The sequence below is a fragment of the Athene noctua genome, unplaced genomic scaffold, assembly GCF_965140245.1.
Source record: "Athene noctua unplaced genomic scaffold, bAthNoc1.hap1.1 HAP1_HAP1_scaffold_694, whole genome shotgun sequence".
Classification (NCBI taxonomy): domain Eukaryota; kingdom Metazoa; phylum Chordata; class Aves; order Strigiformes; family Strigidae; genus Athene; species Athene noctua.
In genome coordinates this window covers 487-28,031 of record NW_027438123.1, presented here as the reverse complement: position 1 = coordinate 28,031, position 27,545 = coordinate 487, and the positions used below count along the sequence as shown (strand labels likewise).

Here is a 27,545-nt window from a genome sequence, read left to right as displayed (position 1 = left end):
GGGGGGGGGGGGGGGGGCTCACCCCGAGCTCCCGCCGTCGCTCAGATCTTCCGGCTCCTCCTTGACCTCGGGCCTGGGGGGGGGCAACGACGACACCCGTGGGTGCTCGGCAACTGGGAGCACTGGGAGGTCGAACTGGGAGAGTCTCGGCATGACGGGCACCCGTGGGGTCAACTGGGAGCACTGGGACACGCCTGGACCCAACTGGGATTGTCCCACCATCCCCATGGGGTCAACTGGGAGCACTGGGGCACGCCTGGACCCAACTGGGATTGTCCCACCATCCCCACGGGGTCAACTGGGAGCACTGGGGCAGCCGTGGACCCAACTGGGATTGTCCCACCATCCCCATGGGGTCAACTGGGAGCACTGGGACACGCCTGGACCCAACTGGGATTGTCCCACCATCCCCATGGGGTCAACTGGGAGCACTGGGGCACCCGTGGGTCCAACTGGGATTGTCCCACCATCCCCACGGGGTCAACTGGGAGCACTGGGACACGCCTGGACCCAACTGGGATTGTCCCAACATCCCCATAGGGTCAACTGGGAGCACTGGGAGGTCAAACTGGGAGAGTCTCGGCATGACGGGCACCCGTGGGGTCAACTGGGAGCACTGGGGCAGCCGTGGACCCAACTGGGATTGTCCCAACATCCCCATAGGGTCAACTGGGAGCACTGGGACACGCCTGGACCCAACTGGGATTGTCCCACCATCCCCATGGGGTCAACTGGGAGCACTGGGGCACGCCTGGACCCAACTGGGATTGTCCCACCATCCCCATGGGGTCAACTGGGAGCACTGGGGCAGCCGTGGACCCAACTGGGATTGTCCCAACATCCCCATAGGGTCAACTGGGAGCACTGGGACACGCCTGGACCCAACTGGGATTGTCCCACCATCCCCATGGGGTCAACTGGGAGCACTGGGGCACGCCTGGACCCAACTGGGATTGTCCCACCACCCCCACGGGGTCAACTGGGAGCACTGGGACACGCCTGGACCCAACTGGGATTGTCCCACCACCCCCACGGGGTCAACTGGGAGCGCTGGGGCAGCCGTGGACCCAACTGGGATTGTCCCACCACCCCCACGGGGTCAACTGGGAGCACTGGGGCACCCGTGGGTCCAACTGGGATTGTCCCACCATCCCCATGGGGTCAACTGGGAGCACTGGGAGGTCAAACTGGGAGAGTCTCGGCATGACGGGCACCCGTGGGGTCAACTGGGAGCACTGGGGCACCCGTGGACCCAACTGGGCTGGCCCCAGTTGGGAAGGTCCCACCCCGGGTCACGCCCATCCGGCAACCCAAGGCCCCACCCCCCTACCGGGCCCCGCCCATGGGCGCCCCGCCGGGCGGTTACCTGTGGTCTCCGGCGTCCTCCAGCCGCGCCCGCTTGGCCTCATGTCCCGGCATCTCCCCGGGGCGCTTGGGTGCCCCACCCTGACCCCCGGGACCCGCCCAAAGGGCGTGACGGGCGACGTCAGGGTCGGGCGCGCCGTTGACGTGACCGTTGGGCGTGGCCGCGCGGCCGTGGGCGGCGCCCCCGCGGGCGCCATCCGGGTGGGGGGCGTCTTCACGGGCGCCGCGCCCATCCCAGAGGGACCCGTGGGTGCCTTGGCCGCCGAGGACACGCCCACGGGTGACGTAAGAGTGGGCGGTACCTCCGCGGGGGGCGTGGGCGCGGTCGGCGTGGGCGTGGCCGGCGCCTCCGTGGGCGTCGCCGCTTTCCTGGGCGGCCCCACCTCCCCGGTTGACGTGGCCAACCAGGCCGTGGCCACGGTTGTCACCCCGAGGCGCCTCTTGGCCCCGCCCCTTGCCCCCTAAGGGAGGGCGGGGCACCCCTTGGGTGAGCCAAGAGGTGGCCCCGCCCCCAGCCACGCCCCCAGCGGCCCCGTTGACCCCCGGGGTGCCCTTGGCCCCTTCCCCCGCCATGTTTTTGAGGACAAACTCCACGATTTCGGAGGGAAGGTCCTCGGTGGGCGGGGCCGGGGCTGGGCGGGGCGGCGCCGCCCGTTGACTTTTGACCCCGCCCTCATCGTCGACGCCATCCAATTGCTCGATGTGAGGCAAAGGGAGGGGACACGGCGACGGGGGTTCCCGTGTCACCACCGTCCGGGTGTAACGGTAATAACCGCCCCCCCGGGTAACCCCGCCCCCACCACCCTGAGCCCCACCCTGAGCCCCACCCTGAGCCCCACCCTGAGCCCCACCCTGAGCCCCACCCTCTTCCTCCTCGCTGCTGTCACCCACCCCGGGGCCACCCAACAACCGGCCGGTCAAAGCCAGTTGGGTGACGTCCAACTCGGGCAACGTCAACTCGGGGCCACCGCCGGGTGACACGGGGCGCCCGGTGACGGGTGACACCGACGGGGACCCGACGGGTGACACCGACGGGGACCCTCCTAGGGGGGGTGGGGGCTTCAGGGATGACCTTGTGGCTACCGGAGACGGTTGGGACGATGCCACGCCCGGGGCTGACGGTGACCCGAAGGGTGACGCGAGGTCGCCGGGTGACAACGGTTTTCGGCGTGACAAGTGGCCTTCGGGTGACAACGGGCGTCCGGGTGACAACAGGGAGCCGGGTGACAAGTGGCCTTCGGGTGACAACGGGCGTCCGGGTGACAATAGGGAGCCGGGTGACAAGTGGCCTTCGGGTGACAACGGTTTCCTGGGTGACAACGCGCCTCCGGGTGACGACAGGGCTCCGGGTGACAACGGCTTTCCGGGTGACAAGTGGCCTTCGGGTGACAACGGCTTTGTGGGTGACGACAGGCCTCCGGGTGACAAGTGGCCTTCGGGTGACAACAGTTTTCCGGGTGACAATGGTTTTCCGGGTGACAGCAGAGCTCCGGGTGACAAGTGGCCTTCGGGTGACAACAAGGCTGCGGGTGACAAGTGGCCTTCGGGTGACAACAAGTGGCCTCCGGGTGACAAGTGGCCTCCGGGTGACAAGTGGCCTCCGGGTGACGACGGCTTTCCGGGTGACAACTGTCCTTTGGGTGACAAGAGGTTTCCGGGTGACAAGTGTCCGTTGGGTGACAAGGGTCCTCCGGGTGACAGCGGCTTGGTGGGTGACGCCGCCCCTCCGGGTGACCCCCCCCGTGCGGGTGACGTCGGTCCTCGGGGTGACAACGGCCTGAGGGCTGCGGGTGTCACCCCCCCTCCGGGTGACGTCGGTCCTTCGGGTGTCACCGAGGCTTCGGGTGTCCCCCCCCCGCCGGCGGGTGACATCGCTTCGGGTGACGGTGGCCTCAAGGGGGGGGAGGCGGGGGGCGGGCGGGTGACGGGGGGACAGCGGCGGGTGACGCCGGGTGACAGGGCCCTTCGCGCCCGGCGCGGGGGGGGGAACTCGGGGTCCCCCACGGTCAGGATGTGACGGGGGACGGGGGTGGCGCTGCCTGGGGGGGGGGGGGGGGACGGACGTGGGGACAGCGATGTCACCAACAATCCCCAGTGTCCCCAATGCCCCCCAATGTCCCCCCAATGTCCCCCCAATGCCCCCCCAATGTCCCCAATGCCCCCCAATGTCCCCCAATGTCCCCCCAATGTCCCCAGTGTCCCCCAATGTCCCCCCAATGTCCCCCCAATGCCCCCCCAATGTCCCCAATGCCCCCCAATGTCCCCCAATGTCCCCCCAATGTCCCCAATGTCCCCCCAATGTCCCCCCAATGCCCCCCAATGTCCCCCAGTGTCCCCCCAATATCCCCAATGCCCCCCCAATGCCCCCCCAATGTCCCCCAATGTCCCCCCAATGCCCCCCCAATACCCCCCCAATGTCCCCCAATGCCCCCCAGTGTCCCCCCAGTGTCCCCCATGTCCCCCCCTGTCACTCACCGGGGGAGGGGAGGGGCCGGGACGAGCTGCCGGGGGGGGGGCGCCGGGTGGGCGAATACCCGGGGGGGCCCCTGGGGCGGGTGTTGGGGGCACCCCCAGAGGGGGGGACCCCCCCTCCCCCTACGCTGGGGGGGGGCCCGGGGGTGGCACCTGAGGGGGGGGGGGGGGGGACAAAAAAAATATGAGGGGGGGGGTGGGCGGGGTCAGGGTGGCCCCCCCCTCCCCCCCAAAAAAAGGGGGTCCCTGGAATCTGGGGGGGGGGCCCCCCAAGGGTTTTGGGGGGGTCCCGGGGGGGTCCCGAGGGTTTGGGGGGGGGTCCGAGGGGTGTTTGAAGGGGTCCTGGGGGTTTTGGGGGGGGGGGGGGGGGGGGGGTGTCCCGTAAATTTTGGGGTGTTCTGGAGGGGGGGGGGGGTAATTCCAAAAGTTTTGGGGGGGTCTCGCAGGGTTTGGGGGGGTGCCTGAGGGTTTGGGGGGGGTCCCAGAGGGTTTGGGGGGGGCCTGAAGGTTTTGGGGGGGTCCCAAAAGATTTTGGGGGGGTCCTGGAGGGTTTGGGGGGGTCCCAGGGGGCTCTCAAAGGGTTTGGGGGGTCCCAAAAGTTTGGGGGGGGTCCCAAAAGTTTTTTGGGGTGTCCTGAAGGTTTTGGGGGGGTCCCAGGGGGGTCTCCCAGGGTTTGGGGGGGTCCTAAAAGTTTTTGGGGGGGTCCTGGAGAGTTTAGGGGGTCCTAAAGATTTTTTGGGGGGGTCCTGAAGGTTTTGGGGGGGTCCCGGGGGGTTTCCTAGGGTTTGGGGGGGGTCCCAAAAGTTTTTGGGGGAGTCCTGGAGGGTTTGGGGGGGGGTCCCAGTGATTTTGGGGGGGGGGGGGGGGGGTTAGGGGGTCCCCCGGGGGTTTGAGGGGGATCCCATCAATTCTGGGGTGTCCCCGGGGGGGTCCCCATCGTACCGGGGGGGCCGTGGGCGATGGTTCGATTCTCTTCGGGGTGCCCGGGGGGGGGCCCCCCCTCGGGGCCGGGCCCCGGGTGATGCTCCAGGATGCGGCAGCGGTACCAGCAGCGGCGCCGGGCGTCCCGCGTGCTCCAGTACAGGCGCCAGCACCTGCCGACCAGTATAAACCAGTAGCTCCCAGTATGGACCGGTAGCTCCCAGTATGGACCAAGGGAGCACAGCGGGGACTGGGGAACCCCCAAATCCCCCCTAGGTTCCCCCCAGTCCCTCCCAGTATCTCCCGACACCTCTCAAATCGTCTCTGTGTCCCCCTGAGTGACTCCCAGTATAACCCAGTATAAACCAGTAGCTCCCAGTATGGGCCAGTATGGACCAGAGGGCTCAGCAGGGACCCGGGACCCCCCAAATCCCCCCTGGGTTCCCCCCAGTCCCTCCCAGTCCCTCCCAATCCCTTCCCAGTCCCTCCCAGTCCCCTCCCAGTGCCCCCCAGTCCCTCCCAGTTCCCTCCCAGTGCCCCCCAGTCCCTCCCAGTTCCCTCCCAGTGCCCCCCAGTCCCTCCCAGTTCCCTCCCAGTGCACCCCAGTCCCTCCCAGTTCCTCCCAGTGCCCCCCAGTCCCTCCCAGTTCCCTCCCAGTGCCCCCCAGTCCCTCCCAGTTCCCTCCCAGTGCCCCCCAGTCCCTCCCAGTTCCCTCCCAGTGCACCCCAGTCCCTCCCAGTTCCTCCCAGTGCCCCCCAGTCCCTCCCAGTTCCCTCCCAGTGCCCCCCAGTCCCTCCCAGTTCCCTCCCAGTGCCCCCAGTCCCTCCCAGTTCCCCCCAGTACCCACTGGTAGCCGACTGGGAAGAGCCGCCCGTCGCACTCCGACAGCTCCGTCAGCGCCCCCAGGCTGTCGATCCGGATGGACCCTGCGCCCCCCCCACGGCACCCATGGGTGCTGCGGGCACCCCAAAACCCCCCCGGGACCCCCAAATCCCCCCAGGGACCCCCCAAACCCCCCAGGGACCCCCAAAACCCCCCCAGGGACCCCCCAAACCCCCCCAGGGACCCCCAAAACCCCCCCAGGGACCCCCAAATCCCCCCAGGGACCCCCAAACCCCCCCAGGGACCCCAAAACCCCCCCAGGGACCCCCAAATCCCCCCAGGGACCCCAAAACCCCCCTGGGACCCCCAAATCCCCCAGGGACCCCTCAAAACCAACAGGGACCCCCAAACCCCTCACAGGGACCCCCCAGATCCACTTGGGTGCCCCCAAATCCCATTGGGTGCCCCCAAAATCCCCCTGTGGCCCCCCCCAAGACACCCATGGGTGCCCCCAAATCCCCCAGGGCCCCCCCAAAACCCCCCCAGGGACCCCCCAACCCCCCCCAGGACCCCCAAAACCAACAGGGACCCCCAAAACCCTCCAGGGACCCCCCAAAACCCCCTGGGTGCCCCCAAAATCCCCCTGTGCCCCCCCCCCAGACACCCATGGGTGCCCCCAAATCCCCCAGGGTCCCCCCAAATCCCCCCCAGGGACCCCCAAAACCCTCACAGGGACCCCCAAAATCTCCACAGGGACCCCCCAGATCCACTTGGGTGCCCCCAAATCCCATTGGGTGCCCCCAAAATCCCCCTGTGGCCCCCCCCCCAGACACCCATGGGTGCCCCCAAAACCCCCCAGGGACCCCCAAAACCCCCCCAGGGACCCCAAAACCCCCCAGGGCCCCCCCAAAACCCCCCCAGGGACCCCCAAAACCCCCTGGGTGCCCCCAAAATCCCCCTGTGCCCCCCCCCCCAGACACCCATGGGTGCCCCCAAATCCCCCAGGGACCCCCCAAAACCCCCCGGAGCCCCCTCAAACCCCCCAGGGACCCCCCAAAACCCCCCCAAGGACCCCCCAAAACCCCCTGGGTGCCCCCAAAATCCCCTGGGTGCCCCCCCCCCAGACACCCATGGGTGCCCCCAAATCCCCCAGGGACCCCCCAAATCCCCCCCAGGGACCCCAAAACCCCCCAGGGCCCCCCCAAAACCCCCCCAGGGACCCCCCAAAACCCCCTGGGTGCCCCCAAAATCCCCCTGTGCCCCCCCCCAGACACCCATGGGTGCCCCCAAATCCCCCAGGGCCCCCCCAAAACCCTCCAGGGACCCCCCAAATCCCCCTGGGTGCCCCCAAAATCCCCCTGTGCCCCCCCCCCAGACACCCATGGGTGCCCCAGAACCCCCCTGGGTGCCCCCAAACCACCCCTTGGGTGCCCCCCGCCAAAAAAAAAAAAAATTTGGGGTGCTCCCCGCCCCCCCCCCCGGTTTCTCACCGATCATCATGTTGACGGCTTCGGGCTCCAGCCCCCCAAAAATTTTCGCTTGAGGCTGATCCCCCCAAAATCCACGAACACCCGGCGCAGCACCGCGAAACCCTCGTCCCGCACCAGCTCCTGCACAGCGGCACCCATGGGTGCTCCCCCCCCCCGGCACCCATGGGACCCCCCTGGGACCCCCAGATCCCCAAGGGGCCCCCCCAGATCTCCCCGGGACCCCCCCAAAGCACCCAGATCCCCCCCAGAGCACCCCAATATTTTTCTATAAAGCCCCAGGGCCCCCCAAGCTCCTGCACAGCAGCACCCACGGGTGCTCCCCCCCCCCGGCACCCATGGGACCCCCCTGGGACCCCCAGATCCCCCCGGGACCCCCCAAAAACACCCAGGGACCCCCCCAGATCCCCCCGGGACCCCCCAAAGCCCCCAGATCCCCCCCAGAGCACCCCAATATTTTTCTATAAAGCCCCAGGGCCCCCCAAGCTCCTGCACAGCAGCACCCATGGGTGCTCCCCCTCCCCGGCACCCATGGGACCCCCCTGGGACCCCCAGATCCTCAAGGGGCCCCCCCAGATCCCCCTGGGACCCCCCTAAAGCACCCAGATCCCCCCCAAAGCCCCCAGGGACCCCCCCAAAGCCCCCAGGGACCCCCTCAGAGCACCCCAAAATTTTTATATAAAGTCTCAACCCCGAGTCAGCTCCTGCACAGCAGCACCCATGGGTGCTCCCCCCCCCCGGCACCCATGGGACCCCCCTGGGACCCCCAGATCCCCCCGGGACCCCCCAAAAACACCCAGGGACCCCCCCAGAACCCCCCCGGAGCACCCCAATATTTTTCTATAAAGCCCCAAGACCCCCCAAGCTCCTGCACAGCAGCACCCACGGGCGCTCCCCACCCCAACCCCTCCCCAACCGCCTCCCACACCCTCCCAGCGCTCCCAGTTGCCCCCCTCAATCCCCCTTCCCAGCGTCCTCGGCGCCCTCCCGCGCCCCGCCCAGCCCCGCCCAGCCCCGCCCAGCACCCATGGGTGCTCACGGTGCCGTCCAGCAGGCGGGTGTGGCGTTGGCAATAAACTTTCTTGTCGCGCTGGAAGGCGGCGCGGCGGCGCCGGGCGCACATGAAGTGGTAGTTGGCCAAGCAGGCGGCCAGGCAGCACCCGACGGTCGCCCCAGGGCGCCCGCAGTGCTCGCAGCGCTGGGCGGGGGGAGCACCCATGGGTGGGGGGGGAGGAAAAGGGGCGGGGGTCAGCGGGGCGGAGCGCCCGTGGGCGCTACCGCCTCGGAGGCGCGTGGGACGACTCGACGTTACTCAAGGTCGCCGTGGGTTTAAGGGGGCCCCACCCATCATGGCGGGTCGGGAGCACCCATGGGGGCGCCGACCAGCACCCAACATCGCCCAGCACCCCCCCAGCACCCACCAAGCACCCACCAAGCACCCATGGGTGCTCCTCTCTCGTAGTTGGGTTGGACAACCCAACGCTACTCAACGTCATGTGGGTTTAGGGGGTCCCCACCCATCATGGCGGCTCTGGAGCACCCATGGGGGCGCCGACCAGCACCCAACATCACCCCACACCGCCCCAGCACCCACCCAGCCCCCACACAGCACCCATGGGTGCTCCTCTCTCGTAGTTGGGTTGGACAACCCAACGTTACTCAACGTCACGTGGGTTTAGGGGGTCCCCAAGCGTCATGGCGGCTCTAGAGCACCCATGGGTGCCCCGACCAGCACCCAACATCACCCAGCACCCACCCAGCACCCACCAAGCACCCACCCAGCACCCATGGGTGCTCCTCTCTCGTAGTTGGGTTGGACAACCCAACGCTACTCAACGTCATGTGGGTTTAGGGGGTCCCCAAGCGTCATGGCGGCTCTGGAGCACCCATGGGTGCCCCGACCAGCACCCAACATCACCCAGCACCCCCCCAGCACCCACCCAGCACCCACCAAGCACCCATGGGTGCTCCTCTCTCGTAGTTGGGTTGGACAACCCAACGCTACTCAACGTCATGTGGGTTTAGGGGATCCCCAAGCGTCATGGCGGCTCTGGAGCACCCATGGGTGCCCCGACCAGCACCCAACATCACCAGGCACCCACCCAGCACCCCCCCAGCACCCCCCCAGCACCCATGGGTGCTCCTCTCTTGTAGTTGGGTTGGACAACCCAACGTTACTCAACATCATGTGGGTCTAAGGGGGCCCCACCCATCATGGCGGGTCGGGAGCACCCATGGGGGCGCCGACCAGCACCCAACATCGCCCAGCACCCACCCAGCACCCACCCAGCACCCACCCAGCACCCATGGGTGCTCCTCTCTCGTAGTTGGGTTGGACAACCCAACGTTACTCAACGTCATGTGGGTTTAGGGGTCCCCACCCATCATGGCGGCTCTGGAGCACCCCTGGGGTCACCGACCAGCACCCAACATCACCCAGCACCCTCCCAGCACGCCCCCAGCACCCACCAAGCACCCACCCAGCACCCATGGGTGCTCCTCTCTTGTAGTTGGGTTGGACAACCCAACGTTACTCAACGTCATGTGGGTTTAGGGGGTCCCCAACTGTCATGGCGGCTCTGGAGCACCCATGGGTGCCCCGACCAGCACCCAACATCACCCAGCACCCCCCCAGCACCCACCCAGCACCCACCAAGCACCCACCAAACACCCATGGGTGCTCCTCTCTCGTAGTTGGGTTGGACAACCCAACGCTACTCAACGTCATGTGGGTCTAAGGGGTCCCCACCCATCATGGCGGCTCTGGAGCACCCATGGGGGCGCCGACCAGCACCCAACATCACCCAGCGCCCCCCCAGCACCCCCCCAGCACCCATGGGTGCTCCTCTCTCGTAGTTGGGTTGGACAACCCAACGCTACTCAACGTCATGTGGGTTTAGGGGGTCCCCACCCATCATGGCGGCTCTGGAGCACCCATGGGGGCGCCGACCAGCACCCAACATCACCCCACACCCCCCCAGCACCCACCCAGCACCCACACAGCACCCATGGGTGCTCCTCTCTCGTAGTTGGGTTGGACAACCCAACGCTACTCAACGTCATGTGGGTTTAGGGGATCCCCAAGCGTCATGGCGGCTCTGGAGCACCCATGGGGGCGCTGACCAGCACCCAACATCACCCAGCACCCCCCCAGCACCCACCCAGCACCCCCCCAGCACCCATGGGTGCTCCTCTCTCGTAGTTGGGTTGGACAACCCAACGCTACTCAACGTCACGTGGGTTTAGGGGATCCCCAAGCGTCATGGCGGCTCTGGAGCACCCATGGGTGCCCCGACCAGCACCCAACATCACCCAGCACCCACCCAGCACCCACCAAGCACCCACCCAGCACCCATGGGTGCTCCTCTCTTGTAGTTGGGTTGGACAACCCAACGTTACTCAACGTCACGTGGGTTTAGGGGGTCCCCAAGCGTCATGGCGGCTCTGGAGCACCCATGGGGGCGCTGACCAGCACCCAACATCACCCCACACCCCCCCAGCACCCCCCCAGCACTCACCCAGCACCCATGGGTGCTCCTCTCTTGTAGTTGGATTGGACAACCCAACGCTACTCAACGTCATGTGGGTTTAGGGGGTCCCCAAGCGTCATGGCGGCTCTGGAGCACCCATGGGTGCCCCGACCAGCACCCAACATCACCCAGCACCCCCCCAGCACCCACCCAGCACCCATGGGTGCTCCTCTCTCGTAGTTGGGTTGGACAACCCAACGTTACTCAACGTCACGTGGGTTTAGGGGGTCCCCAAGCGTCATGGTGGCTCTGGAGCACCCATGGGGGCGCCGACCAGCACCCAACATCACCCCACACCCCCAGCACCCACCCAGCACCCACCAAGCACCCACCAAGCACCCACACAGCACCCATGGGTGCTCCTCTCTTGTAGTTGGGTTGGACAACCCAACGTTACTCAACGTCACGTGGGTTTAGGGGGTCCCCAACTGTCATGGCGGCTCTGGAGCACCCATGGGTGCCCCGACCATCACCCAACATCACCCAGCACCCCCCCAGCACCCACCCAGCACCCACCAAGCACCCACCAAACACCCATGGGTGCTCCTCTCTCGTAGTTGGGTTGGACAACCCAACGCTACTCAACGTCATGTGGGTCTAAGGGGTCCCCACCCATCATGGCGGCTCTGGAGCACCCCTGGGGTCACCGACCAGCACCCAACATCACCCAGCACCCCCCCAGCACCCACCCAGCACCCACCAAGCACCCATGGGTGCTCCTCTCTCGTAGTTGGGTTGGACAACCCAACGCTACTCAACGTCATGTGGGTTTAGGGGTCCCCACCCATCATGGCGGCTCTGGAGCACCCATGGGTGCCCCGACCAGCACCCAACATCGCCCAGCACCCCCCCAGCACCCACCCAGCACCCACCAAGCACCCACCAAACACCCATGGGTGCTCCTCTCTCGTAGTTGGGTTGGACAACCCAACGTTACTCAACGTCACGTGGGTTTAGGGGGTCCCCAAGCGTCATGGCGGCTCTGGAGCACCCATGGGTGCCCCGACCAGCACCCAACATCACCCAGCACCCCCCCAGCACCCACCGAGCACCCCCTGAGCACCCATGGGTGCTCCTCTCTCGTAGTTGGGTTGGACAACCCAACGTTACTCAACGTCATGTGGGTTTAAGGGGTCCCCAAGCGTCATGGCGGCTCTGGAGCACCCATGGGTGCCCCGACCAGCACCCAACATCACCCAGCACCCCCCCAGCACCCACCGAGCACCCCCTGAGCACCCATGGGTGCTCCTCTCTCGTAGTTGGGTTGGACAACCCAACGCTACTCAACGTCACGTGGGTTTAGGGGATCCCCAAGCGTCATGGCGGCTCTGGAGCACCCATGGGTGCCCTCCAACCCCCACCCAACACCCCCCCCAGCACCCATGGGTGCTCACCATCTGCCTCCCGCGGGCGACGGCGGCGTGGACGTTGCGCAGGGTGCCGTCACCCTCCTCGAACACCTCGGCCGACCACAGGGCGCAGTTGACGTGGGTCCACTCGTTCTGGCCGATGTAGAGCAGGCGCCCGGCCTCCTGCGGGAGACCCCCCCCCCCCACCCATCAGCACCCACTTTTGGGGACCCCCCCACCCATTTAAGGACCCCACACACCTATAGGGACCCCCCCCACCCAACTGGGGCACCCACATTTGCCCCCCCCCTGCCCAATACCCTCCAAGCACGAATATGAGACTCGGGGTCCCCCCCTCACATTTTTGGGGACCCCCCCACCCACCAGCACCCACCTTTGGGACCCCCCCACCCATTTAAGCACCCCCCCACCCATTTAAGGACCCCACACCCCTATAGGGACCCCCCCCACCCAACTGGGGCACCCACATTTGCCCCCCCCCTGCCCAATACCCTCCAGGCAGGAATATGAGACTCGGGGTCCCCCCCCCCCACATTTTTGGGGACCCCCCCACCCACCAGCACCCACCTTTGGGACCCCCCCACCCATTTAAGCACCCCCCCACCCCTTTAAGGACCCCACACACCTATAGGGACCCCCCCCACCCAACTGGGGCACCCACATTTGCCCCCCCCCCTGCCCAATACCCTCCAGGCAGGAATATGAGACTCGGGGGTCCCCCCCCCCACATTTTTGGGGACCCCCCCACCCACCAGCACCCACTTTTGGGGACCCCCCCACCCATTTAAGCACCCCCCCACCCCTTTAAGGACCCCACACCCCTATAGGGACCCCCCCCACCCAACTGGGGCACCCACATTTGCCCCCCCCCTGCCCAATACCCTCCAAGCACGAATATGAGACTCGGGGTCCCCCCCTCACATTTTTGGGGACCCCCCCACCCACCAGCACCCACCTTTGGGACCCCCCCACCCATTTAAGCACCCCCCCACCCCTTTAAGGACCCCACACCCCTATAGGGACCCCCCCCACCCAACTGGGGCACCCACATTTGCCCCCCCCCTGCCCAATACCCTCCAAGCACGAATATGAGACTCGGGGTCCCCCACTCACATTTTTGGGGACCCCCCCACCCACCAGCACCCACCTTTGGGACCCCCCCACCCATTTAAGCACCCCCCCACCCCTTTAAGGACCCCACACCCCTATAGGGACCCCCCCCACCCAACTGGGGCACCCACATTTGCCCCCCCCCTGCCCAATACCCTCCAAGCAGGAATATGAGACTCGGGGGTCCCCCCCCCCACATTTTTGGGGACCCCCCCACCCACCAGCACCCACTTTTGGGGACCCCCCCACCCATTTAAGCACCCCCCCACCCATTTAAGGACCCCACACACCTATAGGGACCCCCCCCACCCAACTGGGGCACCCACATTTGCCCCCCCCGGCCCAATACCCTCCAGGCACGAATATGAGACTCGGGGGTGTCCCCCCCACATTTTTGGGGACCCCCCCACCCACCAGCACCCACTTTTGGGGACCCCCCCACCCATTTAAGCACCCCCCCACCCACCTAGGGACCCCCCCCACCCACCTAGGGACCCCCTCACCCAACATTTGGGTGCCCCCCCCGCCCTTCCTCCAACCTTACCCTAAGACACCCCCAAACATCTTGGGGGCCCCCCCCCCCCCCCAGCACCCTGACCCCCACCCTGACCCCCCCCGACCCCCCCCCCCACCTGTGAGGGCGCGTCCCCGCACTGCAGGCACAGGGCGCACTGACGCTCGTCGGCCCCGCCCCCCCCCGCCCCCTTCGGCACCGCTGGCTCCGCCCCCTCGGCACCTATGGGTGGGGGGGGGGGGTGTCAAAATTGGGGGGGGGGGGGGGCACCCAAAGGTAACACCACCCCCACATGGGACACAAGGGATGTGGGTGACCCCCCCGGGACGTGGGTGACCCCCCCCCCAGGGTCATGGTGCCCCCCCAAGGGTCATGGGTGCCCCCCCCAAGCCATGGGTGGCCCCCCCAACAGACATGGGTGCCCCCCCAACGGACATGGGTGCCCCCCCCAGGGTCACTGGTGCCCCCCCCAACAGACACGGGTGCCCCCCCCAGGGTTATGGGTGCCCCCCCAAGCCATGGGTGCCCCCCCCAACAGACATGGGTGCCCCCCCAAGGGTCATGCGTGCCCCCCCCAACAGACATGGGTGCCCCCCCCAGGGATGTGGGTGCCCCCCCAGGGTCACTGGTGCCCCCCAAGGGTCATGGGTGCCCCCCCCAGGGTCAGGCGTGCCCCCCCAGGGATGTGGGTGCCCCCCCCAAGTACATAGGTGCCCCCCCAAGCCATGGGTGCCCCCCCAACGGACATGGGTGCCCCCCCAAGCCATGGCTGCCCCCCAGGGACGTGGGTGTCGCCCCAGGGTCACTGGTGCCCCCCCCGAACAGACACGGGTGCCCCCCCCACGGTCACTGGTGCCCCCCCAGAGTCATGGGTGCCCCCCCAAGTCATGGGTGCCCCCCCAACGGACATGGGTGCCCCCCAAGGGTCATGTGTGCCCCCCCAAAAGGACGTGGGTGCCCCCCCAGGGATGTGGGTGCCCCCCCAAGCCATGGGTGCCCCCCCAGGGTCACTGGTGCCCCCCCCAAGCCATGGGTGCCCCCCCAGGGCCGTGGGTGCCCCCGCGGGTGCCGGGACTCACCGGGGGGGGGGGGGGGCTCCTGGCGCCACTGGGCGTAGGTGTGGTCGGGGGAGGGGGGCAGCACCGCGTGGGGGAGCAGCCCGCTGGGGGGGGGGGGGGGTCAGCACCCCGAAACCCCCCCAGGGACCCCCCGAAACCAACAGGGACCCCAAAACCCCCAAATTACCCCCCCGGGACGCCCCAAACCCCCAAATTACCCCCCCAGGACCCCCAAACCCCCCCAGGACCCCCCCAAACCTCAAAATTACCCCCCCAGGACCCCCCAAAATACCCCCAGGACCCCCCAAACCCCAAAATTACCCCCCCAGGACCCCCAAATCCCCCCCAGGACCCCCCCAAACCCCAAAATTACCCCGCCAGGACTCCCAAAATACCCCCAGGACCCCCCCAAACCCCAAAATTACCCCCCCAGGACCCCCAAATCCCCCCCAGGACCCCCCAAACCCCAAAATTACCCCCCCCGGACCCCCAAATCCCCCCCAGGACCCCCCCAAACCTCAAAATTACCCCCCCAGGACCCCCCAAAATACCCCCAGGACCCCCCAAACCCCAAAATTACCCCCCCAGGACCCCCAAATCCCCCCCAGGACCCCCCAAACCCCAAAATTACCCCCCCAGGACCCCCAAATCCCCCCCAGGACCCCCCCAAACCCCAAAATTACCCCGCCAGGACTCCCAAAATACCCCCAGGACCCCCCCAAACCCCAAAATTACCCCCCCAGGACCCCCAAAATACCCCCAGGACCCCCCAAACCCCAAAATTACCCCCCCCCAGGACCCCCAAATCCCCCCAGGACCCCCCCAAAGCCCAAAATTACCCCCCAGGACCCCCCAAATCCCCCCCAGGACCCCCCAAACCCCAAAATTACCCCCCCAGGACACCCAAATCCCCCCAGGACCCCCCCAAACCCCAAAATTACCCCCCCAGGACCCCCAAATCCCCCCCGGGACCCCCCAAACCCCAAAATTACCCCCCCAGGACCCCCCAAAATACCCCCAGGACCCCCCAAACCCCAAAATTACCCCCCCAGGACCTCCCAAATCCCCCCCAGGACCCCCCAAACCCCAAAATTACCCCCCCAGGACCCCCCAAATCCCCCCCAGGACCCCCCAAACCCCAAAATTACCCCCCCAGGACCCCCCAAATCCCCCCCAGGACCCCTCAAACCTCAAAATTACCCCCCAAATCCCCCCCCAGGACCCCCCAAACCCCCAAATTACCCCCCCCCAGGACCCCCAAATCCCCCCCAGGACCCCCCAAACCCCCAAATTATCCCCCAAGACCCCCCAAACCCCCCCGGGACCCCACCAAACCCCAAAATTACCCCCCCAGGACGCCCCAAATCCCCCCCGGGACCCCCCAAAATACCCCCAGGACACCCCCACACCCCCCCCTGCACCCCAAAATCCCCGCCCCCCCCCCCCGGACTCACTTGGGGACCCCCCCGTTCCCGGGGGGTCGCCACCGTTTGGGGTCCCGGATGTCGAACCAGGGGAAGGCGCCCACCATCAGCTTTGGAACGGGGGGGGGGGAGGCACCCATGGGTGCTGCGCCCCCACCCATGGGTGCGCCCCCCCCCACACCCACCCCCCCCCCCCCGCCCGTACCTGGATGAAGAGCTCCCGGGCGCCGCCCTCGTCAGCAGAATCGGGGGGGCCCCCCCCGGCCCCCCCCCGCAGCAGCACCCCCACCACGTCCTCGCTGAAGCCCTGCTGCAGCGCACCCGTGGGACCCCCAGCACCCACAGGAGCCCCCCCAGCACCCACAGGAGCCCCCCAGCACCCACAGGACCCCCCCCAGCACCCACAGGACCCCCCCCAGCACCCACAGGAGCCCCCCAGCACCCACAGGAGCCCCCCAGCACCCACAGGACCCCCCCCAGCACCCACAGGAGCCCCCCAGCACCCACAGGAGCCCCCCAGCACCCACAGGAGCCCCCCCAGCACCCACAGGACCCCCCCAGCACCCACAGGACCCCCCCCAGCACCCACAGGAGCCCCCCCAGCACCCACAGGAGCCCCCCCAGCACCCACACGACCCCCCCAGCACCCACAGGAGCCCCCCCAGCACCCACAGGAGCCCCCCAGCACCCACAGGACCCCCCCCAGCACCCACAGGAGCCCCCCAGCACCCACAGGACCCCCCCCAGCACCCACAGGACCCCCCCAGCACCCACAGGAGCCCCCCCAGCACCCACAGGAGCCCCCCAGCACCCACAGGAGCCCGCCAGCACCCACAGGACCCCCCCAGCACCCACAGGAGCCCCCCCAGCACCCACAGGACCCCCCCAGCACCCACAGGAGCCCCCCCAGCACCCACAGGAGCCCCCCCAGCACCCACAGGACCCCCCCAGCACCCACAGGAGCCCCCCCAGCACCCACAGGACCCCCCCAGCACCCACAGGAGCCCCCCCAGCACCCACAGGACCCCCCCAGCACCCACACGACCCCCCCAGCACCCACAGGAGCCCCCCCAGCACCCACAGGACCCCCCCAGCACCCACAGGACCCCCCCCAGCACCCACAGGAGCCCCCCCAGCACCCACAGGACCCCCCCCAGCACCCACAGGACCCCCCCCCCAGCACCCACAGGAGCCCCCCAGCACCCACAGGACCCCCCCCAGCACCCACAGGAGCCCCCCAGCACCCACAGGACCCCCCCCAGCACCCACAGGACCCCCCCGCACCCACAGGACCCCCCCGCACCCATGGGTGCCCCCTCACCACGGAGTCGTAGCGGCCGCCCTCCAGCAGGGCCCCGACAGCTCCCAAGTCGCAGGGTCCCGGGTGCCCCTTCACCCCCCCCCCGGGGGGACACTGGGGGCAGGAAAGGAGTCGGGGGGGGGAAAGGGGGGGTCAGCACCCCGACATCGGGGTGTCACACAGACCCCCCCCACCCATGGGTATCCCCCTCGGACCATTGGGTGCCCCCCTACCCTATGGGTGCCCCCCACAGGTGCCCCCCCACCCATGGGTGCCCCCCCCTGAACATTTTGGGTGCCCCCCTACCCCATGGGTGCCCCCCAGGTGCCCCCCACCAACATTTGGGTGCCCCCCCCACCCATAGGTGCCCCCCCCGGACATTTTGGGTTCCCCCCCACCCCTAGGTGCCCCCCCCGGACATTTTGGGTGCCCCCCCACCCATAGGTGCCCCCCCCGAACATTTTGGGTTCCCCCCCACCCCTAGGTGCCCCCCCCGGACATTTTGGGTCCCCCCCCACCCATAGGTGCTCCCCCCGGACATTTTGTGTGCCCCCCCACCCATAGGTGCCCCCCCCCGGACATTTTGGGTGCCCCCCCGGTACCTGGTGACAGCGGAGGAGGGCGGGGCCGTGGGGGGACCCCAGGAGCCCCCCCAGCACCCGTCGCAGCGCCCCCTGCAGGGACCCCCCGGCACCTCCCCCCGGCGGCACCCAACTCTCCTCTGGGGGGGTGGGGGGGGGGGGCAAAGGGGGGGCACCCATCAGCACCCATGGGTGCCCCACAGCCATCTAGGGCGCCCCAGAGCCCCACCCGAGGGCGCCCCATAGCACCCATGGGTGCCCCACAGCCATCTAGGGCGCCCCAGACCCCACCCGAGGGCGCCCCGTAGCACCCATGGGTGCCCCACAGCCATCTAGGGCGCCCCAGAGCCCACCCGAGGGCGCCCCATAGCACCCATGGGTGCCCCACAGCCATCTAGGGCGCCCCAGACCCCACCCATGGGTGCCCTATAGCAAAGTAGGGTGCCCCATAGCACCCACGGGTGCCCCAGATCCATCTAGGGCACCCCAGACCCCACCCAAGGGTGCCCTATAGCACCCATGGGTGCCCCCCAGAGGCATCTAGGGAGCCCTATAGCACATATGGGTGCCCCCCAGAGCCAACTAGGGTGCCCCACAGCCATCTAGGGTGCCCTATAGCACCCATGGGTGCCCCCCAGAGCCATCTAGGGTGCCCCATAGCACCCATGGGTGCCCCATAGCCATCTAGGATGCCCTACAGCACCCATGGGTGCCCCACACAGCGATCTAGGGTGCCCTATAGCACCCATGGGTGCCCCCCCAGCGCCATCTAGGGTGCCCCATAGCACCCATGGGTGCCCCACAGCCATCTAGGGTGCCCCATAGCACCCACGGGTGCCCCCCAGACCCATCCAGAGCACCCAACGCCCCCCACGGGTGCTCCCCCCCACCCCTCAACACCCCCCAGAGCTGCCCCACGGCCCCCACAGGTGCCCCCCCCCCCCCCCACCCATGGGTGCCGCTCACCGTCGGGGCGGGGGGCGGGGCGGCGGCAGCAGGGGCAGCGGGGGGGGCGCCCGGCGCCTTCCTCCTCCTCCTCCTCCTCCTCCTCCTCCTTGGGGGGCGGCGGCGGCTCCTCCCCTCCCCCCCCGGGCTCCTCCTCCTCCTCCTTGGGGGGGCCCCTCCCCCCCCCGCGGGCGCACAGGGGGCACCAGCTCCCTGATGGGGGGGGGCAGCGCCCTATAGCACCCTATAGCGCCCCACAGCGCTCCGTAGCGCCCTATAGTGCCCTACAGCGGCCCATAGCGCCCTATAGCGCCCCATAGCACCCTATAGCACCCCATAACCCCCTACAGCGCCCCATAGCGCCCCATAGCACCCCATAGCGCCCTATAGCCCCCTATAGCGCCCCATAGCACCCCATAGCACCCCACAGAACCCTATAACACCCCGCAGCGCCCTATAGTGCCCCACAGTGCCCCATAGCACCCTATGACACCCTCTATGGCACCCTATACCACCCCATAGCGACCCCTATAGTGACCCATAGCGCCCCACAGCACCCCATAGTACCCTATAGCGCCCCATAGCACCCTACAGCACCCTATGGCACCCCATAGCACCCATAGCCCCCCATATCCCCCACAGCCCCCCCATAGCACCCACACCCCCCCATATCCCTCCACAGCCCCCCCATATCCCCCCACACCCCCCCCATATCCCCCCACAGCCCCCCCCATAGCACCCACAGCCCCCCATAGCACCCCACAGCCCCCCATATCCCCCACACACCCCCCATAGCACCCACAGCCCCCCCATATCCCCCCACACCCCCCCATATCCCCCCACAGCCCCCCCATCCCCCCACACCCCCCCCATATCCCCCCCACCCCCCCCATAGCACACACAGCCCCCCATATCCCCCACAGCCCCCCCATATCCCCCCACAGCCCCCCCCATAGCACCCACAGCCCCCCCATATCCCCCCACACCCCCCCCATATCCCCCCACAGCCCCCCCCCATAGCCCCCATAACCCCCTCCCAGCACCCACGGGCGTCCCCCCCTCACCGAGGCGGGCGCAGGGGGGGCAGAGCCCGTCCTGGGGTTCCCACTCGGGGTCCCCCCCCCTCCCCGGCGTCGCCCCACAGCTCCGGCAGCGGGCGCAGCCCCAGCACAACTGCGGGGGGGGGAAACAAAAAAAAAAAAAAAAACAACCAAAAAAACGGGGTGTCACTGGGTGCCCCCCCCCCCCACCCATGGGTGCCCGCCCCCCCACCCGTGGGTGCTCACCCAAGGGCCGTGGCGCCGGGGGCCGCGGGGGGGGGCGCTGGGGCCCAGGCAGGCCGGGTGGAAGCAGCGGCGGCAGCGGGAACATTCCAGAAGCGGCTGCGGACCCCCAAAAAAGGCAAAATCCGTTCCGAGCCACGCCCACAGCCCTCCAAACCCCGCCCACAGCCCTCCAAACCCGCCCCAAGGGGGTAAACCCCGCCCACAGCCCTCCAAACCCTGCCCCAAGGTGTCAAACCCCGCCCACAGCCCTCCAAACCCCGCCCCAAAGTGTCAAACCCCGCCCACATCCCTCCAAACCCTGCCCCAAGGTGCCAAACCCCGCCCACATCCCTCCAAACCCCGCCCCAAGGTGTCAAACCCCGCCCACAGCCCTCCAAACCCCGCCCCAAAGTGTCAAACCCCGCCCACAGCCCTCCAAACCCCGCCCCAAGGGGGTAAACCCCGCCCACAGCCCTCCAAACCCCGCCCCAAGGAGGTAAACCCTGCCCACAGCCCTCCAAACCCCGCCCCAAGGTGTCAAACCCCGCCCACAGCCCTCCAAACCCCGCCCAAAGGTGTCAAACCCCGCCCACAGCCCTCCAAACCCCGCCCCAAGGAGGTAAACCCTGCCCACAGCCCTCCAAACCCCGCCCCAAGGTGTCAAACCCCGCCCACAGCCCTCCAAACCCCGCCCCAAGGGGGTAAACCCCGCCCACAGCCCTCCAAACCCTGCCCAAAGGTGTCAAACCCCGCCCACATCCCTCCAAACCCTGCCCCAAGGTGGTAAACCCCGCCCACAGCCCTCCAAACCCCGCCCCAAGGGGGTAAACCCCGCCCACAGCCCTCCAAACCCTGCCAAAAGGAGGTAAGCCCTGCCCACAGCCCTCCAAAACCCGCCCCAAGGGGGTAAACCCCGCCCACAGCTCGCCAAGCCCCGCCCCAAGGGGGTAAACCCCGCCCACAGCCCTTCAAACCCTGCCCCAAGGGGGTAAACCCCGCCCACAGCCCTCCAAACCCTGCCCCAAGGTGTCAAACCCCGCCCACAGCCCTCCAAACCCCGCCCCAAAGTGTCAAACCCCGCCCACAGCCCTCCAAACCCTGCCCCAAGGTGCCAAACCCCGCCCACATCCCTCCAAACCCCGCCCCAAGGTGTCAAACCCCGCCCACAGCCCTCCAAACCCCGCCCCAAGGGGGTAAACCCCGCCCACAGCCCTCCAAACCCCGCCCCAAGGGGGTAAACCCCGCCCACAGCACTCCAAACCCCGCCCCAAGGGGGTAAACCCCGCCCACAGCCCTTCAAACCCTGCCCCAAGGGGGTAAACCCCGCCCACAGCCCTCCAAACCCCGCCAAGGGGGTAAACCCCGCCCACAGCCCTCCAAACCCCGCCCCAAGGTGTCAAACCCCGCCCACAGCCCTCCAAACCCCGCCCCAAGGTGTCAAACCCCGCCCACAGCCCTCCAAACCCCGCCCCAAGGTGTCAAACCCCGCCCACAGCCCTCCAAACCCCGCCCCAAGGTGTCAAACCCCGCCCACAGCCCTCCAAACCCCGCCCCAAGGTGTCAAACCCCGCCCACAGCCCTCCAAACCCCGCCCCAAGGTGTCAAACCCCTCCCACACCCTTTAAACCCCTCCCACACCCTTTAAACCCCTCCCACACCCCTTTAAACTCCTCCCACACCCCTTTAAGCCCCTCCCACACCCCTTTAATCTCTTCCCATGCCCCTTAAGCCCCTCCTACGCCCCTTAAGCCCCACCCACACCCCCCAAGCCCCTCCCACGCCCCCCTAAGCCCCTCCCACACCCCCTTAAGCCCCACTTCCACTCCCTTAAGCTTCCTCCACGCCCCTTCACACCCCACCCACACCCCTTTACGCCCCTCCCACGCCCCTTAAGCCCCTCCCACACCCCTTAAGCCACGCCCACGCCGCCCCAAGCCCCGCCCACCTTTCCGGCGCGGCCCCGCCTCCCGCAGACGTGACAGGCCTTGCACCTGCGGCAGCACCAGCCCTCGGCCTGCCCCGGGCCGGGGCCCTCGCCCGCCGCCAGGCAGAAGGCGTGGAAGGGCTGGCAGCACACCTGGCACAGCACCAGCTGGGTGGGCGGGGTCAGAGGGGTCAGCGGGGTCAGCCCTGCCCCACCCTGACCACACCCACCCGCCCCACAACCGCCACACCCCCCCCCCCCCCATCCCCGCATCACCCTTTGGATCGCCTCATCCCCCTCCAAAATGGCTGAAATTCAAGATGGCGGAAGGCAGGGGCGGGGTCACAGGGGTCACCGCGCCACGCCCCCAAACCTTCCCATCCCCCCCCCAACACCCCACCCCCCCTATTCTATAGGTTCCATTTTCTATAGGTCCCATCCCCATCCCCCCCCCCCCCTTCCCCTTTCCTTTGGTCCCTCCCTCCCATAGGCTGCCCCGGTCCATTGCCCCGCCCCCTGCTCCTATAGGGGCCGGTTCTATAGGTCCCGTGTTCTATAGGCTCCATTTTCTATAGGCTCCATGTCCTACAGGTCCCGTGTTCTATAGGCTCCGTGTTCTATAGGTTCCGGTTCTATAAGTACCCAGTTCTACAGGTCCCATATTCTATAGGCTCCATGTTCTATAGGTCCCATGTCCTATAGGCTCAATGTTCTATAAGTGCCGGTTCTATAGGCTCCGTGTTCTATAGGCTCCGTGTTCTATAGGTCCCATAATCTATAAGCTCTGTGTTCTATAGGTTCCGGTTCTATAAGTACCCAGTTCTACACATCCCGTATTCCATATGCTCTATGTTCTATAGGTGCCTCTTTTATAGATCCCGTATTCTATAAGCTGCATGTTCTATAGGTCCCATGTTCTATAGGCTCTGTGTTCTATAGACGTGTCTTCTATAGGTCCCATATTCTATAAGCTCCATGTTCTATAGGCTCCGTGTTCTACAGGCCCCGTGTACTATAAGTCCCATATTCTATAGGCTCTATGTCCTATAGGTGCTGCTTCTATAGGTCCCATATTCTGTAAGCTCCGTGTTCTATAGATACATCTTCTATAGGTCCCATGTCCTATAAGCTCCGTGTTCTATAGGCTCCATGTTCTACAGGCTCCATGTTCTATAAGCTCCATGTTCTATAGGTTCCGGTTCTATAAGTACCCAGTTCTACAGCTCTCGTGTTCTATAGGCTCCATGTTCTATAGGTCCCACGTTCTATAGGCTCAATGTTCTATAAGTGCCGGTTCTATAGGCTCCATATTCTATAAGCTGCATGTTCTATAGGTCCCATGTCCTATAGGCTCCGTGTTCTATAGACGCTGGTTCTATAGGTCCCATATTCTATAAGCTCCGTGTTCTATAGGTTCCGGTTCTATAAGTACCCAGTCCTACACATCCCGTATTCCATATGCTCTACGTTCTATAGGTGCCTCTTTTATAGATCTCGTATTCCATAAGCTGCATGTTCTATAGGTCCCATGTTCTATAGGTTCCTGTTCTATAAGTACCCAGTTCTATACGTCCCATATTCTATAGGCTCCGTGTTCTATAGGTTCCGGTTCTATAAGTACCCAGTTCTACAGGTCTCATATTCTATAGGCTCCATGTTCTATAGGTCCCATGTCCTATAGGCTCAATGTTCTATAAGTGCCGGTTCTATAGGCTCCGTGTTCTATAGGCTCCGTGTTCTATAGGTCCCATAATCTATAAGCTCTGTGTTCTATAGGTTCCGGTTCTATAAGTACCCAGTTCTACACATCCCGTATTCCATATGCTCTATGTTCTATAGGTGCCTCTTTTATAGATCCCGTATTCTATAAGCTGCATGTTCTATAGGTCCCATGTTCTATAGGCTCTGTGTTCTATAGACGTGTCTTCTATAGGTCCCATATTCTATAAGCTCCATGTTCTATAGGCTCCGTGTTCTACAGGCCCCGTGTACTATAAGTCCCATATTCTATAGGCTCTATGTCCTATAGGTGCTGCTTCTATAGGTCCCATATTCTGTAAGCTCCGTGTTCTATAGATACATCTTCTATAGGTCCCATGTCCTATAAGCTCCGTGTTCTATAGGCTCCATGTTCTACAGGCTCCATGTTCTATAAGCTCCATGTTCTATAGGTTCCGGTTCTATAAGTACCCAGTTCTACAGCTCTCGTGTTCTATAGGCTCCATGTTCTATAGGTCCCACGTTCTATAGGCTCAATGTTCTATAAGTGCCGGTTCTATAGGCTCCATATTCTATAAGCTGCATGTTCTATAGGTCCCATGTCCTATAGGCTCCGTGTTCTATAGACGCTGGTTCTATAGGTCCCATATTCTATAAGCTCCGTGTTCTATAGGTTCCAGTTCTATAAGTACCCAGTTCTACACATCCCGTATTCCATATGCTCTATGTTCTATAGGTGCCTCTTTTATAGATCTCGTATTCCATAAGCTGCATGTTCTATAGGTCCCATGTTCTATAGGTTCCTGTTCTATAAGTACCCAGTTCTATACGTCCCATATTCTATAGGCTCCGTGTTCTATAGGTTCCGGTTCTATAAGTACCCAGTTCTACAGGTCTCATATTCTATAGGCTCCATGTTCTATAGGTCCCATGTCCTATAGGCTCAATGTTCTATAAGTGCCGGTTCTATAGGCTCCGTGTTCTATAGGCTCTGTGTTCTATAGGCTCCGTGTTCTATAGGTCCCATAATCTATAAGCTCCGTGTTCTATAGGTTCCGGTTCTATAAGTACCCAGTTCTATACATCCCGTATTCCATATGCTCTATGTTCTATAGGTGCCGCTTTTATAGATCTCGTATTCCATAAGCTGCATATTCTATAGGTCCCATGTTCTATAGGTTCCTGTTCTATAAGTACCCAGTTCTATATGTCCCATATTCTATAGGCTCCGTGTTCTATAGGTGCCTCTTTTATAGGTCCCATATTCTATACGCTGCACGTTCTATACATTCCTGTTCTATAAGTACCCAGTTCTACACATCCCATATTCCATACGCTCCATATTCTATAGGTGCCTCTTTTATAGGTCCCATGTCCTACAGGCTCCGTGTCCTATAGGTCCCATATTCTATAAGCTCCATGTTCTATAGGTTCCGGTTCTATAAGTACCCAGTTCTACACGTCCCATATCCTATAGGCTCCGTGTTCTATAGGTCCCGTGTTCTATAGGCTCCACCTCCTCCAGGTGCCCCCTCCCACAGCTCCCCCCTTCCTCAGCCCCTCCCCGTTCTATAGGTCCCCCCCATACCCCCACACCGCCCCCCCCTTTTCCCCAACGCCCCCCCAGGCCCCCGCCCAGCCCCGTTCCATAGGTGCCGGGGTTCTATAGGTGCCGGGGGGGGGTCTATAGGTGCCGGGGGTGCCCACCTCGTGCAGGCCCTTGCTGGCGCAGAGCAGACACACCAGCGGCGCCGTGACGGGGACGGACGAGACGATGCTCAACCCCCCCAGCAGCCATACGTTCTCCAGGGCGCAGTCCTCCTGCGGGAGGGGGGGGCGGGGGGGGGCACCTATAGAATCTTGGGGGACCCCCACACACCCTCCCACACGCCCCCTATAGATATAGGGGACCCCCCCCGAGATGGGAGCTCCTAAACCCACGCCCCCCTCCCTGTTTTGAGGCCCCGATTGAGGCTCCTATAGGGTCTGGGGGGGTTTTGGGGTGCGGGGGGGGCACCTATAGAATCTGGGGGGACCCCCACACACCCCCCCACACACCCCCTATAGATATAGGGGACCCCCCCTGAGCTGGGAGCTCCTAAACCCACGCCCCCCTCCCTGTTTTGAGGCCGCTATAGAGGCTCCTATAGGGTCTGGGGGGGTCAGGGGGGGGTTTTGGGGTGCGGGGGGGGCACCTATAGAATCTGGGGGGACCCCCACACACCCTCCCACACGCCCCCTATAGATATAGGGGACCCCCCCTGAGCTGGGAGCTCCTAAACCCACGCCCCCCTCCCTGTTCTGAGGTCACTATAGAGGCTCCTATAGGGTCTGGGGGGGTCAGGGGGGGGTTTTGGGGTGCGGGGGGGGCACCTATAGAATCTGGGGGGACCCCCACACACCCTCCCACACGCCCCCTATAGATATAGGGGACCCCCCCTGAGCTGGGAGCTCCTAAAAAAACGCCCCCCTCCCTGTTTTGAGGTCACTATAGAGGCTCCTATAGGGTCTGGGGGGGTCAGGGGGGGGTTTGGGGTGCGGGGGGGGCACCTATAGAATCTGGGGGGACCCCCACACACCCTCCCACACGCCCCCTATAGATATAGGGGACCCCCCCTGAGCTGGGAGCTCCTAAGCCCACGCCCCCCTCCCTGTTTTGAGGTCACTATAGAGGCTCCTATAGGGTCTGGGGGGGTCAGGGGGGGGGTTTGGGGTGCGGGGGGGGCACCTATAGATTCTGGGGGGACCCCCACACACCCTCCCACACGCCCCCTATAGATATAGGGGACCCCCCCTGAGCTGGGAGCTCCTAAGCCCACGCCCCCCTCCCTGTTTTGAGGTCACTATAGAGGCTCCTATAGGGTCTGGGGGGGTCAGGGGGGGGTTTTGGGGTGCGGGGGGGGCACCTATAGAATCTGGGGGGACCCCCACACACCCTCCCACACACCCCCTATAGATATAGGGGACCCCCCCTGAGCTGGGAGCTCCTAAGCCCACGCCCCCCTCCCTGTTCTGAGGTCACTATAGAGGCTCCTATAGGGTCTGGGGGGGTCAGGGGGGGGTTTGGGGGTGCCTGGGGGGGGTCCCAGGGGTAGTTTTGGGGTGCTGGGGGGGTTTGGGGTGCTGGGGGGGGGTCCCAGGGGTAGTTTTGGGGTGCTGGGGGGTTTGGGGGTGCTGGGGGGGGGTCCCAGGGGTAGTTTTGGGGTGCTGGGGGGGGGTCCCAGGGGTAGTTTTGGGGTGCTGGGGGGCTTTGAGGTGCTGGGGGGGGTCCCAGGGGTAGTTTTGGGGTGCTGGGGGGGTTTGGGGTGCTGGGGGGGGTCCCAGGGGTAGTTTTGGGGTGCTGGTGGGGTGTTGGGGGGTCCCAGAAAGGTTTTGGGGTGCTGGGGGGGGTCCCTGGGGTGTTTTTAGGGTGCCGGGGTGGGGTTTGGGGTCCCTGGGGTATTTTTGGGGTGTCTGGGGGGGTCCCAAGGGTAGTTTTGGGGTGCTGGGGGGCTTTGGGGATGCTGGGGTATTTTTGGGGTGCTGGGGGGGTCCCAAGGGTAGTTTTGGGGTGCTGGGGGGCTTTGGGGGTGCCGGGGTATTTTTGGGGTGCGGGGGGGGGGGGGGGAGGTCCCCTGGGGTATTTTGGGGTGCCCCCACCTTGAAGTCGACGCGCAGGCGGTGCACCCCGTCGCTGGGTCGGGGTTTCCCCGACCACCCATTCTGGGGGGGCCCCAGGGTGCCGGGGGGGCCCCACTC

General features: G+C 65.7%; 1 protein-coding gene across 1 annotated transcript; it reads right to left on the bottom strand.

Moving 5' to 3' along the window:
* LOC141955820 (histone-lysine N-methyltransferase 2B-like) lies at window positions 1-27,545 on the bottom strand (the record flags this gene model as incomplete). The annotated part of the gene is given in 21 exon segments (XM_074895345.1): window positions 1-73; window positions 1,367-3,404; window positions 3,841-3,990; window positions 4,780-4,931; window positions 5,606-5,684; window positions 7,071-7,106; window positions 7,109-7,190; window positions 8,107-8,265; window positions 11,992-12,129; window positions 13,710-13,813; window positions 14,671-14,753; window positions 16,104-16,183; window positions 16,279-16,383; window positions 17,395-17,487; window positions 17,976-18,094; window positions 18,921-19,112; window positions 19,964-20,072; window positions 20,186-20,281; window positions 22,110-22,256; window positions 25,515-25,628; window positions 27,447-27,545. Coding segments are annotated over 21 exon segments (4,230 nt in total), but the record flags the coding sequence as incomplete, so codon positions are not given.